We start from the raw sequence: 15,189 nt of genomic DNA on the forward strand, positions 1-15,189 counted from the left end.
CACTTTTATTATTATAAACCCGAGTCTACTACTAAATAATTAAAAAATAAAACAAAGCAAAAATTCCTTCTCAACCAGTTGTTATAACTTTATAATCGTTTATGTATCACTTAAACGCTACAATACGAATATACGATATTGAAAATTACGGCTGCCACGGTGGCAGTTTCAAACAAGAACGAAGGCTCGATATAAATAAAAACGACTTTAACAAGCACAGTAATAAGTTAGTTGTGCGTCCGAAATAATTCTCAAAGTGTGAAAAATGAAAATGGAATCTATCTCTGCAAAATGGAATTGGAAACACTCTTTGCTTTACATTACGTTAATATACGCAATCATTTTCTTCGTTGACAAACAAATTTTACAGAAATTACAAATAAGCCACGACAAAATCCACCTCAAGAAGTACCCAGATCTTCCTCTTCGTTTTCGATACGATGGCACCTTCAAAATTCTTCAGGTTCGTTTAGCTTTAGGTTGCTCCATCTGGAGCTAATGGGCACTAATCAAATTTGCTATTACTTTTATTTTTTATGATGTTGTGAGTTTCATGTGAAGCAGGTGGCTGATATGCATTATGGAATGGGGAAGGTGACTCGGTGCAGAGACGTGACGGCGACTGAGTTCAAGTATTGCTCTGATCTCAACACGACTCGCTTTCTTAAGAGGATTATTGAAGCCGAAAAGCCTGATTTTATTGCTTTCACCGGTACTATTATCATGCTATATAATGCATATGAATTATGAGTGTATGCTCAGACGTTGACCTTTTGTTTTTTTCTTTTTCTTTTACATGATTTTTTTCCCTGCTGTTTGTGTTCGTGGGAAATGCTTGCTTGGAAGGCTTTATTGAGAAAATTTGTAAATTTTGGTCCCAATGAATCTTTGAAAAAACTGACACCTCTAAATGCTAGCAAGTTTAGGAAATTATTGCTGTTTGGATTGAGTTTAAGACCTGATTGCATGGCACTAACAAAATAATTTCTATGTTGAGTGGCTGTTTTGTGCCTAATCTTCCATGGCAGTTGAGAAAGTTACTAGCAGCACGCTTGCTCTGCTGGGTCTTAATAAGTCAATGGATCTACGAATATCATGAGGGTGTGTGTGATGAGTCACTTAAATAAGATTTGATTTCTCCTTTTTATCGGTCTTGCTTAATGTAATTAGATTATTATTATTATTCTTCGTACTTTCTTTGCTCTTAATACTTGCTGACTGCATTCACAGTAAAGCTATAATGTAGTGTGAAAGAATAATGATACACTGTCTATACATTGCCTCTATTTTTCATTTCAATTAATCAGGGGATAATATATTTGGGTCAAGTACGACGGATGCTGCTGAATCTATGATTCAAGCATTTGGGCCCGCTATGGAATTGGGACTTCCATGGGCAGCAGTTTTGGGAAACCACGACCAAGAGTCTACGATGGATCGTGAAGAATTGATGTATTTTATATCCCTTATGGATTATTCAGTGGCACAAGTTAATCCACCAGCTGAAGACCCCTCAAATCTTGCCAAGGGAGGGGTGATGGAAAAGATTGATGGCTTTGGGAACTATGATATGAGAGTATATGGTCCTCCTGGTTCTCATTTGGCAAACAGCAGCATCCTCAATCTTTTCTTCCTCGATAGTGGAGACAGGGAGACTGTTCGAGGAGTTCGAACTTATGGATATATTAAGGAATCTCAACTTCATTGGCTACATAGAGTTTCTGAGGCATTGCAGGTAATGGCAAACTGAAATGTGTTGTTGCAGTTACGACATGTTTCAATTTAATTGTATCAGGGATGCATATTGTTGCATTTTATCAGTTCCATTTTAAATTACTGTCAATGAAGTTCTTGAAGAATTGTTTTTTGAAAAAAATAAAAAAAGTTGAGAAAGGTTTTTGGGAATTGTTCTTTCTATGGGACCATTGTATTCTGGTTCCAAAATTCTTGCCATTCATACTATGCAAAAACACAGCCAAATATTACTGTATTTTAAAAAAAATATTATTATATAATCCCACAAAACTTAAAATGTTTTTCATAATCTATAGGGGAGGTTTTGTAGATTTAGGTTTTATTAACATGTTGCAGGTCACACACAGGGCCAAAAGCAGGATTCCAACCGCAAGGTAGGGGCTCAGCTACCAGGACTAGCATTTTTCCATATTCCAATTCCAGAAACTCCACAGCTATACTACCAAAACATTGTAGGTCAGTTTCAGGAGGCTGTAGCTTGTTCAAGAGTTAACTCCGGAGTCCTGCAGACCCTTGTTTCCCTCGGAGACATCAAGGCTGTCTTTGTAGGCCATGATCACACCAATGACTTTTGTGGGAATCTGAACGGTATATGGTTTTGCTATGGTGGAGGCATTGGATATCATGGTTATGGAAAGGCTGGTTGGCCCAGGAGAGCAAGGATTATATTAGCAGAAGCCGGAAAGGGTGAGAATGGATGGATGGAAGTGGAGATGATCAAAACATGGAAGCGTCTCGATGATCAAAGGCTAAGCAAGATCGATGAACAAGTTCTTTGGGAAATGTGTCCGTCAAGATAATTGACTGCAGGTATACCATAACTCTCATGGTCATTGTGTAAATCCTTTTTGCAGTGTTATTGTTGTCATTAGTACTTTGACAAGATCCATCCTATTCTTCCTTGTAATCCAAGGTATTAATTACAGGTAAATATGAAAAATAAAGTTTTCTTTTTTGATTTTACAAATTTATGATCTTTCATAAGGGGCATCAAGCTATATGTTTGTTTTGATCATCCGGACAGTAAAATAAATATTCCAGTTCATTAGTTTGATGGTCAAGCATTGAAGAAACTGTCCTAAAATGATCCAATTCATTGAGGAAATAAAATAACTAGGAGTTGGCATATGGTTTATTTAAAGGTGCATGACAGTGGTTGGATTTAATTTAAGAAAGAAAATTCTGTGGAAATGGGGTCCTTGATAAGTACTTGACTTTCCCAGATCATTCTCAAAATTCAATAGTTGGTCAACCTAACGGATAACTGTGCATGTGTGAAAAAACGTGAATATTGTTAGATATTATTGCATTATCTATGATAAAATATTGTTTTTATGTAATCTATTTGGGTTTAATACTAATGGTAGGAAATCTTTTATGTTCGAGGAGGTAACAAAATAGTTGAGGAAAAATTATTCAAGGAAGGATATGGGTCTAGCCATTGTTTTCTAGGTTTTCCAATAATGCTGGAAAAAGTAAGTCAAAAGATTATTTTGTTGATCAAAGAAAATCATTTTGTTCTCAGGTGAGGGGATATTGGTAAATTTCCCTTTAAAATTGTTTAGTCCAAAATATTGAAAATAAATTAGATTTAATGAAATGGAAAAGTAACTTATATACAAGAATTTTTCATAGTGCAGAGTACATCATAAATTCATAATTAAAATGCAGAAGGAAAAAAAGTATGTAATAATTATTTTAAAATTAATAAGACATAATGAAGTTTGTATTCTTGAATTGTATCAAGGTATACCGTCCTCAAGCATGATTTTCAAGTTTTTCTTAGATGAAAGATTGGATTATTTGAATGTTGGAGGTTTTAGACCTTCCCAAAAGGGATGCCACGATTTTGAGAGACAATTATCGCGTCTTTTTTTTTTTTTTTTTTTTTTAAGGCTAGGCCAAATGATTATTGTTTCTCAGTTTCTGTGTGGTAGTAAAATCTCTTGTAAAATCTAGCATCTAGATAGAGCCAGATATCAAAATGAAAAACCACCCTTGGTATAGAAAAATAGTTGGGGAGATCCTGATTGGATCATTTCGCAAAATTAACTAAAGTGAAAACTACAATAATCACAAGAAATTTGAAACCAATCAGGGGCAAAAGAAGAATAGAGCTGTGAAATGAGAGCTGATAAGAGTCTTGTGTTCAGCCAGAACAAGCATTGGTTATATATAGCTATTTCATGTTGGCAATTTGTTCAGATTTTACAAGTGAGAAATGTGCACTCTTTTCTCCTTTGGCAAGAAGCTCACTGTGAGTTCGATAATCCTTCTTCCATTTTCAATAACTGTTATTTTATTTGATTTTTGAACCGTAGATAGTCGATGAGCCACAGCTACACAAGTCCTGCCAACCATAGTCTTCTCAAGAGCATTTTGAACAAGATTTTCAGAATTAACATCCAGTGCACTCGCTGCCTCATCCAAAGGCAATGTAGCTGGACTTTGTAAGATGGCTCGAGCAAGTGCTATCCTTTGCTTTTGACCACCTGATAACTGCACAACTGTTTCTCCACAGTAAGTTGCATATCCATCCTTCATAGAGCCGCTTGTCAAATTTAATTATACAGGTGAATATTAGATCAAGAGAATGATAAGCTAATTTAATTTAACCAAAGAAAATAAATCCTAATTGTGTTTCTAGGACATGGTACTTTTGCAGTACCAAACCTTATGAAATCATGTGCATTTGCAATTGTTGCTGTTTCAATTATTGCAGCTTCAAATGCATTCTCCATTCTATATGGAATGATGTCATGGATTGTTCCTGCAAAAATGGTGGGTTCTTGATTTACCAATGCCATATGTGACCTTAGAGCCTTTAGATTGTAACGCTTGATGTCAAGTCCATAAACTTCCACTCATCCATTTGCTGGGTCACAGAATCTCTCTATCAATCTGATGATGGTGGACTTTCCAGCCCCACTTTTACCAACTAGAGCAACAACTTTCCCAGTGTCAACTTTTAGATTTAGATGCTTCAAGAACATCTGTCTTGATCTTGTTGGATAGAAGAAATCAACCTCTTTAAACTCTATATTTCTCTCGATCTTCTCTGGGTTGATGCCATCAGAATCATCTGGATCCATTTTGATGTTTCTTTTCAGAATCATAAGAACCATCTTTAATGCACTGGCTCCGATTGAAGTCTGATGTCCTGCTTCCTGTCAGCGCTATGATCATCCCAATTGATACCAGGATTTTGAATGTTTGGAAGAGGTTTAGTATGTTATCTGTTTTTGGAATAATAGTTTCCCACCATACCAGTAAATTAGGGCTGCATTGGCTGCCATCAGGAACTGCCTGAAATAATCCGAGCCCTGCATACCAGGATTGCTTCTGGCTTTCTTTTTTGGGGCTTATCTCTGTATGCTTATGAAGTTTCAGAATCTTTTGTAAATCAAATGCTGTAATGATGCTGTGGTTGCCAACAGCCTCACTTGCTAATCCACTGCTCTTGCTCTGTGCTTTCACTACTTTCTCAGACATCTTCATCATTATTGCTTTAGTATAGAACACCCTAATAATCAATGGCTGCATATAAATGGCTACGAGTGCAAGTGTCCATGATAAAACCAGCCCCAAAACAACAGCTAAAATTGCCGATGAGACATTCTGAGCTAACAGTGACAGGTAATCAGCTACAAGAGTCTTAACCCTTGTCGCATCTGTAGCCAACCTTGCACATATAGCTCCACCACTGTCCTCTTGATCAAACCATTCAACCTCAAATGTTAAGATCTTGCCAAAGAGTGTCTTTCTGACCCTTGTCGTCAGCCTCCCTCCCATTATTCCAAAGTAATAATGCTGAAACACATTCGTGATGAAAACAGAGACAGCAAAAGATAAAAATGCAAAGCTGTAGATTCTGGTTTGTGATTTAATATCTCTGTGATCGTCTGTGAAATAGACAGATAAGTGATAAGATTCCCCCCAAGCAGAAACAACACGGAGGCTGAATCGATCCATCGCATAGACCACCAACGCAGCCTAGTAGTGCCGGCTTCCACCTGGGGGCCATCATTACCCATAAGGTGCCTGACTGATGGGGAAACATTGTGATCTTCTTGCAACTTATCGGTTTTCCCGTCATGACTGGAACTTCGCATACCTAAGCTTTTCAGAATGTGAATCCAGTGCACTTGTGGCTTCATCATGCAGCCGGAGTTTGGGGCCCCTTAACAATGCCCTTGAAATGGAAGTCCTTTGTTTCTGCTCCTCTGACATCTGAATCCCCAATTGCCCTACCTGAAGAACACAAAACACATCCCTGTAGAGTTGTGCAATGACTTTTTTCATCGGTCATAGTAGTAGCAAGACTTACCATATAGAACAGGGAGGTGATAAAGATTAAGATTGTATGGTAACATTAATGCATAGTATGGAAGCAAGCACTTGCTGGGGTTAAGGCTCACCGAAGTGTCATATCCATTGGGTAGTTGATTGATGAAATTGTGCGCATTGGCTGCTTTAGCTGCGCTAATAACTTCTTCCATTGAAGCTTCCTCTTTCCCAAATAGAATATTTTCTTTGATTGAGGTTGCAAAGTTTATAGGCTCTTGGCTAGCAATGCCCATTTGACTCCTTAACCATTTCACCTGAAGACTCTTTATGTCAACACATATCTAAGAGGATTTCTCCTGTAAGAGGGTCATAGAATCTTTCTAGCAAATTAATAACAGTTGACTTTCCTGACCCAGATTTGCCCACTAACCCAACAGTTTGGCTCGCCATTACTCCGTCTCCGAGATTGAAATTTCTCAACACCACGCTTTCTGCTTTTGAAGGATATGCAAAATCTATGTATTTAATTTCCAAATCACCTTCAACATCCGACAGAATTTTTCCTTGTTTATCGTCAGAGCCAATATTTGGAACTCTATAAATCATCTCAGATATGCTCGAAGCTGCAGCATTTGCTTCAGTGAAGTACTTCACATTGCTTAAAGCACCACCATGAGAGCTGCAAGATCAAATCACAATTAGATTTAGGGATAATTCCACAAAAAGTTGTTAATATTTTCTAAAATCTAACTCTAGCCAAACAAATAGTCTTATATCATGAGACATATCTTTATGGCACAATCCGATAGAGTTATGACTCTTATTGTACTGATCTAACCACCTTCATGATTGGTTAATTTTAAAATGAACGATATGATGATATTCTTCTATATCCAGCGGAGGGGGAGAGAGAGAGAAAAAAAAAAAAACTTATACTGACAGGATAGGACTATCCAACAAAATTTTGTCATGCGGGGTGAATCATTACATTCATCACCTTTTAGAGGCAGGTCCCTCCCTTCTAGAATTTAGTTTATAACAAATTAAGCTTTCTGGCATAATAAGGAAAGGGTTTGAAGTATACACGATACAAAGTCTAGCAACAAAAACACCACCACCTTTCGCTACCCTACTAGCCTTGAAGAGCCCAAACAGCAAATGTGACTCCAATGCTGCCCATTGCCATTCCTTTCGACAATCCTAGCTTGTTTTATCCCCAGCTTCAGAGTTGGCTCCAATGCAAACTTATAGCTCTTCATCATGCTATACTCTCTGTGAGGAAATAAGCTACTGGTCAACTAATGGTCGTTGGGCTTAAATGGAAGATTTGAAGAAGTCTGGGGGCATTGTGCAGATCGACTTCAGCTGGAGGGGTCTAGTTGAAATATTAAAGCTGATGTGGCAAGAATTCGTTATGAGTTCGTTATGATTTCCCAGAAATACCAGAGTATATATACGTGTGTTTTAGCCTCTGATATGGGGTTGTAATCTTTCTCATTTCTTGATCATTTAGTGAGCTAATTGGTTCTTTGTGATCCTTGTAATCTCCTCTATAGAATCAGCTTGTAATTCGATTCAAAGAAATCAATAAAAGAGCAGTTTTTCCTTTTACAAGTTGAGTGCTTGGAATTGTGCTCTGTTCAAGTTCTTTTCTGTTTCTTTCTTGATTAGCTTGCTTTGATTAGTTCTTTTTGGATTCAATACATTAATAGGGTTATAACACTCTCCAAAGCAGGAGTAGACAGTTCTTATGGATGACACCACCTGCTCCACGATCCCCCTCTGCAATGGCGTAGGCTGCCTCTATCTTCTCCCCTACGCCGCCTAAAAGCTTCCCGTATACGAAGCCCGGGACGATCAACATGGTGAATGCAGGAATGCCGACAATGGCAAGTCGTCAACTGAGGTACGAATCCGCGGGGTGTCCCGTTATGAACGTTGTCGCATTCATGAGGAAATTTGCAATCAGTTTTTGCATATTGTATTTTGATTTAATAAAACGTAAAAATACAGGGGGCTTAAATGATAAAATAATACACGGGACCTTCTCTGAGAGGACGCCTTGCATGGTTAGCGAGAAACGTTGGAAGTAGTGGAAACAACTTGTGATGTGAAGGAAGCTGCACCGTAATCTGTATCAAAGAATCCAACATCCTGACGAAGAACTGCTTTCGAATATTTTCTACGTAGTCGAATTGTTTGCCTCTGCATGGTTCGTGCCCAGCAGAACCCTTCTGTTAATTAAGACCAGAAATGAATGCTCATTTTCTTATTAACTTATTATACATAACATGATATGGTAACTAAATTTCTTCCGGACTCGAGCAGGAGTTAAACTCTGGTCTCTGGTAATATTCTTAAGAGATTTATTAACACCTACTTACCTTTTGTACAAACAAATAAATAAATAAATGTATTCTCAGTTGTATCCTAATTTAAGAAAAAAAATTGAAAAAACAGGAGGAGGAAAAAGTATAAGTATACCTCCCGAACCAACGCCAACAGCAACATAGATTAAGATAAATTTGTCAGTTTTACCGTAACTCAATGTTCTGTTGAAGTACGTTTGAATTGATATGATGATATGTTTGTAACGGTTGTGCTTTTGCTTAATTTCCAAGGTAGGTACCGACAACAGTTAACTGTTTCATCAACACTCATTTTTGCAACTTTGCAGTTGACACATGCCGATCACCGGGTAGCCTGTGAATGACGGCTAGTGATTCCATTCTAAAACGTCAGCTCTGAATTAAAAAGCAACGTGACGTCAATTGCAAAATGATCACAAGCCTTATTTATGTCTTCAAGAGTAAGAGAAGAAGTTATCGCATAACCATTCATCAGGTTGCTGAAACAAAGCATGACTGCAGCCGTGGCTGATCCATCAACAACTGATCACCAAAAATAACCCCACCATCATTAGAAGCAAATCTGTCAAATCTGTGTCCTTCCAGACCACTATTAACGAGCCCGGTCGCATTCTTATTTTTTTCTTTGTCATCAAGGTGATCCTATTTTCTTACTAATCCTGCTTTCTGCTGCTGCTTTCTTGCAATGAAGAAGGATCCTTTGCTTTGTTATATGTGTGTTCTTTTCCAAGCTGTTGTACAAAGAGTTTCAACAAAGTATACGTAGTGATTAACAATTAATTAATTTAATATTTTATACACTGCATTAGGCTAATGCTATTGGCTTTATATGAAGGTGTTACTTTCTTTATGTTTTTGTATCACTCATGTTCGGTGGCCTTGGCGCAGAAAATTGTGGTATAATGTTGCGAGTGATGTGAAGAATTCCAAACTACATGATTTTTTATATCTTGGCGTATGTTCACTCTCCCCTTAATATTTTTAGCTTTAAATTTTTTTAGCTTTGGTGGGTTCAGATTTTCTATTCATTCTGTCTTTAACTAACACTTTTAGATTCTATTAATAAGTGGTTGATAAAAAATACAACAATAAAATGATACATTTGAATCATTTATACCTGATGCATAATGTACATGTATCACTACATCATTAAACGACAAGTACCGAGATGCACAATATAAGTAGAGGACCCATATGTCCGTCTCTAATTATCTACAAGCATCGTTTAATTTACTTGAAGCTTCAGCCATTGAAGGATCAAGGCCGGCTTAGTTTAGTTCAACAATGAAACACAATTGAGGCCACTTACATGCGTCAAACTTGTCGTAGTTATGGAACTAACCGTTAATATTTGTTGCCTCTTTTGTTATTTCTTGAAGTGGACTTTCAACTACTAATTATTTGTATTGTCAATCTCACTCCAAGAAATTACAAAAAAAAAAAAAAAAATGAGAGCAAATTACGTGAAGTCCTTATTAATCTTCGCCATAATTTCACAAAACTACCCCAGTTTCTAAAATTCTTGAGCATGTCCGATAAGATAAGATTGTGAATTGGGCTTGCGGCTACTAACCACATATTCGACCTTTCCGAAAATGATTTATGTGTCCCGAACTTAAACCCGACCGAACCCCTCAAAAAGCCACAAAAAAAAAAAAAAAAAAAATGGTAAACACGCTAGGTTCCAGGGAGACGAGAAAGTTAAAGTCAGGTAAGCCCTTTATTTTATTAATTTTGAACAAGGCACGACAGATGCTGCCGAACCTGTGACTCAATCCTTTGGCAGTGCAATGGAATCTGAGTTTTCATGGCAGCCTGAAAGCCGTACCATGAATTGTCAGTAACTGAATTCATATCCCTCTGTCATGAATTCTAGCAAGGCCAGCGCTAAGTTACGTTGAGTGTAACTTGTATCCCTTACAGCAACAGTACTCGATTTCACCAGTAGAACTATTGTTGTGAGAGACCCATGTAACCTGCGCCCCTTACAGCAACAGTATCTAATCTCAATAATAAAATTGTTGTTGTGAGAGGCCCGTAAGTTACGCTCAACGTAACTTATGGCCTCCCTTCTAGCAAATACAAATTATCGCATTCAATTTTTCAAGTCTGTGTCCCTATGATGTCATAATATTTGTCATCAAATGGAGGTAAGCATTCAATTCATCAAAGTCTATGTCCCTATGATGTCATAGTACGTATGTCACTAAAAAGGATAAATATGCATTCCCTGATCAATTTATGATAACAAATATTAAGGTTGGCCGTGTAGATATTACGAGTCACATGCATGTGTGTCCCACCTTTTATGACAATGTTGAATTATGTCAAGAATGACAATTATTTCGGCAATAACATTTACAACAACAACAAACACAGTGCGGTGATAATAATATAACTTTTTTAATTATTTTCTTATTAGCGATCAAATTTTATGTGGTGGAAGAAGGAAGTGTGCACATGCTTATCACCACCAACAGAGAACGAATTTATGACACCCTTTTACCAGGAAACGTGTTTGGATAAATAGAGAGCTTTGATGCTTGCCGTTTTATGACGAGAAAATTTTGATTGTGACAAAACGATAGGTTTTAATAATGTACAGTAGGCGTCACAATTCAATACTTGATTTAAATTACCATTTTAGGCCTTGAATTTTCCATGGGAATACATGTTAACGTTAGAATTTGTGTCGCAAATTTAGAGGTTGACATGTGGGCTGTGGCTATATTCAAGTCGTCGGTGGTCGGTGGTCGGTGGTCGGTGGGTTCCTTAGTTTATTCGGCTTAATTGCAAGAGAAAATTATCGTTGCAACCAATAGCGTTAAGGATTAATGTGAAACGAATACAATAATTTATGTATAAGAATTCGCCATTATAAATTAACTATTTATCTAATTCGTTATTACATGTATCTGTGAAAAAGTCGCCGTCATCATCATCATCATTACAATCATATATGTAGTTAAAAAGTTAAACAGAGTTTGAATTACATGTTAAAAATGATTTTAAATTTTGTAGGAACAGTGATAGCCAACCAACAACAACAAACATCATATTAGCGAACATAAAAAATAAATAGTGATAATGAACAACGCCATGAATATTCAATAAGAATTTAATTGATCTAGTAACTTGGTCAAAGGCATGCTTAAAAATGAAATAAATGGAAATGGAGCTGTTTGGTTACCGAGAAAATATCGTAGAGAATATTTTCCAGGTCTATATTTTTATTGCTTAACCAAAACATTATGAACACATACAATTTATATACATTTCTTAAGCATTATTATTGTAACTAATTCATAACTAACTAATGATATTACTAGCTAAACTTCAACTCAATGTATACGATGTGTTGTAACAAATTTTGACAACTTATGTTGGGTTGTTAGCTGAGCTGTCACTTTGCTTACTATCATCTAATGTCATAGCCTTGTTCATTTTTCTCAAGCTTAACTTTCCCCTTCTTCTTCTTTGTACAATACGCTTCTTTTTTTAAAAAAAGAAAAATAAAAAGAAAAAAAATCATGTTAAAGATCAATTTTTTGCATGGCTTCCGTATATAGTAATGGTAGCATTGTTTTTATAATTCAATTTGAACCTGCACACATAGATATTTGACTATTTAATTATAATTTGTAATAATTCAAACTCTTAAAATGTGGAACATTGGTGTTTTTAAATATCGCTTATATCCAACAAAAAGGATTATATGATAAAACGATCACGAGTTATAAACACACCTCCATGGGCCATGGCTCCATTGGCATTTGTCCATAGATGGACAGATGACAAAACACAGTTGCCAACGAAGAAAAATTTAGCGTTCGAGGAGACAACTACGTACGAGTTACGACTGATGTTTCAAAGCAGTTTCATATTTTCATTTTCCCACAGTAAACACACGTGGATTCAGCTGAGTCAACCAGCGAAACGCGTCAGCTACTTGAAATTAAGCAATTAGAATCTTTTGGTGGGGCCGAGTAACAAACGAATTGATGAGTTATTTGATGATGATTAGTTGAATGATGTTGAGAGACACATGCGACAGATTCTTAGTTTCATATGCGACACTGTTGCAATGGAGGCTATCAATCAAAGACAACTAGGTGGGCCAATTTTAAAAATTAATTATTGTTGACTATTTATGCACTACTTTTTTAGTAAATTTGAATCGAGGTTTCCTCTCTTTGAATTTAGTTCGTACTTTCTGTGGTGATTGTCAAATTTATCTCAACAATTAATGAGACTGTTGAACTGATTTTTTTATTGAAACAGTAAATCAACTGTTAAATATATATATATATATATATATATTTACCTAACATTTTTTTAAAGTAAGAGAGTGGACAAAGCTCAAATAAATTTTTTTTTTCTCTTTATTACCCCTAAAACTCAAATTCGAGCATCAACTACTATAAGTTTGATGCTGTTACCAACCTGATCATATCCTTAAGAGCTTTTACCTAACAATTATTAATTTAATGTTCATTAAACAATTAATTGAAGACTGAATTTTTATCTCTTTTTAATTATGATTCTTTAAAAAGATATTCAAAGAAAAAGCGCTTGTAGAAAATAAGTATGAACAGCGAAACAGATAGGAAAGCAAACGTATGAGTTGAATTGAATTTGATGTTGTTACCAACTCGATCACGTTCTTGGAGTAAACAATTGATTGAAGACTGAAATTTTATCTCTTTTTAATTATGATTCTTTGAAAAAATATTCAAATTCAATTCAACTCATACTTTTACTTTCCCTTCTGTTTTTTGTTCACACTTATTTTCTACGAGCGCTTTTTTCTTGAATTTTATCAAATTGAATCTAATTCTTTACACACGCACACACACATATTTATTTAAGCTAATTAGATGCTTTAAATTGATATTGTGGATGGTAGAAAAGCATAAATCATACGTTGCCCATGATTGAGGGAATTGGAGCAGCTAAAATATTCATTTAAAAACCCAACAAGAATTTGAGGGACCCCACCATACAACTCATTCTTCGCTAGCATCCAAAATCAGCCAACTTTGATCGTTAGCTATCATCAATCTATCTTGCTTTAATTTCCTTGATGCTTGAAAGCATATTTTGTGTGTCTCACAAGTCACAACAAAGCCAAGTGTAGACACGTGGACTTGAATCCCGGCCGCATTAATATTGAAATGAAGTCCTGCTTTTACAAAAGGAGAAAATTAAAGAAAGAATTTTGACTATTGTTAAGATTTAAAAAAAAAAAACCCTAAATCGACGTAGCATAGAATTGGGAGCAAATTAATTTTTTTTTTGTGTGAGTCTCTAATGACTTTGATGAGAGTGGGAATTGAAGATAAAAAGCATTTTTTTTTTTAGACTGATTAATCATCAGATTACTGCATTACACAGATATTTACAACAACTGCTTATTGTAGCAGAGGTATTACACTAATATTTACAATCAGATATACATGATTGGGACTTACATTATTACAATGAATTTTATGAAGTACATGCCCTATACAAATAACTCCTCACAGGAAAGAATGTCTATACTCCACTTGCATTTCGCAAGGGAGAAGGATATAAAGAACATTTAGCCCCCACAATACTTTTGTGGGGGCTAGAACCGCTGCCCTCACAATGCTTGTGAGGGCAGCAGCCCACCACTTCGGCCTTGGCCGAAGTGGCGATAAAAAGCATTTTAAAAACACACAATAAATAGAGCCAAAAATGTAAACAAGTGGACCTGAATTTGCACTAGCTGATAGAATTGGGATAAAATAAGCAATCTTGATGTAAACGGGTTTAAAAGAAATCGTTTAAGACATGTTATAAACAACGCCTGATGAAAACAAGTGGAAATGACAATGAGTCATGGGTTGAAGGAAAGACACAGTTGCCTGTGCTGTCATTTTGCGCGTCAAGATTTCAAAGTCTTATCTTTTGATTCTGCTAATGGACAAAAAGATAAGTGGGGGGGACGAAAGATCAATGACGTCAGTACGAAATTGAACGATGATGTCACTGGGGTACACAAAGCATTACGTACCTTGAAAACTTTATACAAATTTTACGGAAGAAAAAAAAAATAAAAGTTTAATATCCAAGCCTTTTCTTCGAAAGGAAGACTTGATATATACCGTCGATTAGAAGTGTTTTTGAGTGCTGAATTAAAAAATTCTTATTACAAATAGTCAAGGAAAGAGAAAAAGAAAAAGCAACGAACAAGAATGGGATCAATTCACAGACTTATGATGATGCTTAATTTGGTCGGAATAAATAAAATAATTTAAAGTTTGTTTCTTTTCTATATTTTAATCGCACTAATTCATATGCTCATTCGATTTAATTGATAATTAAATATTAAAAGGACAAAAAAATAATGCCTTAAATCTTATTAGTGAAGGGTGGGTCTGATTACACCAGCTTACCGGTATCATTACCTATAGCATAGATACTATTAAATGATTGGAAGATTAATAAAATTTGATCATTGACAGTGTTTAAACCATGAGATTCAACATTACTCGAGAAGTACCATTGTCGCAACAAATAATTAAACATACATGTTATGAAATTTCTTTTTTCAAAAATTAAAATAAGCATTTTTTTTTTAAATGCGAATAATTCGATGTTCGATATACTTCTGCATTAAACTACTTACTTCCACAATCTTAATTATCAACTCATTATCTTTCTCTCATGAACTTAACAAATTAATCATGATCTATTCGATAGGATTATAGCAACAACTATTACTAGATTCCAGTCAAGTTTTTGTTTGAAATAT

General features: G+C 35.7%; 2 protein-coding genes and 1 pseudogene across 5 annotated transcripts; 1 reads left to right on the forward strand and 2 right to left on the reverse strand.

Annotated features, from left to right (window-relative positions):
• The first annotated feature begins 189 nt into the window (after positions 1-189).
• Positions 190-5,234, forward strand: LOC102609382 (probable inactive purple acid phosphatase 28). Of its 4 annotated transcripts, none has more exons than XR_008051917.1 (6): positions 190-463; positions 565-712; positions 1,308-1,735; positions 2,103-2,565; positions 4,077-4,275; positions 4,478-5,234. XR_008051917.1 is itself a non-coding variant. In XM_006474219.4 (5 exons), the coding sequence occupies exons 1-4, from the start codon at positions 266-268 to the stop codon at positions 2,553-2,555; spliced, it is 1,227 nt and encodes a 408-aa protein (XP_006474282.1). In that variant the 5' UTR covers positions 190-265; the 3' UTR covers positions 2,556-2,565; positions 4,077-5,234. The 4 variants fall into 4 exon arrangements, 1 of the variants encoding a protein (XP_006474282.1); XR_008051918.1 differs by having other exon boundaries at positions 4,642-5,234; XR_001507815.3 differs by having other exon boundaries at positions 4,866-5,234.
• LOC112497914 (putative multidrug resistance protein) lies at positions 3,964-4,562 on the reverse strand. Its single transcript, XM_025097438.1, has 2 exons — positions 4,429-4,562; positions 3,964-4,306 (listed from the first exon to the last, which is right to left on the reverse strand). The coding sequence occupies exons 1-2, from the start codon at positions 4,560-4,562 to the stop codon at positions 3,964-3,966; spliced, it is 477 nt and encodes a 158-aa protein (XP_024953206.1).
• On the reverse strand, positions 4,834-7,304 carry LOC102612659 (ABC transporter B family member 15-like; annotated as a pseudogene).
• Positions 7,305-15,189: the final 7,885 nt, after the last annotated feature.

This window comes from Citrus sinensis, chromosome 9, assembly GCF_022201045.2.
Source record: "Citrus sinensis cultivar Valencia sweet orange chromosome 9, DVS_A1.0, whole genome shotgun sequence".
In the NCBI taxonomy this organism is placed as follows: Eukaryota; Viridiplantae; Streptophyta; class Magnoliopsida; order Sapindales; family Rutaceae; genus Citrus; species Citrus sinensis.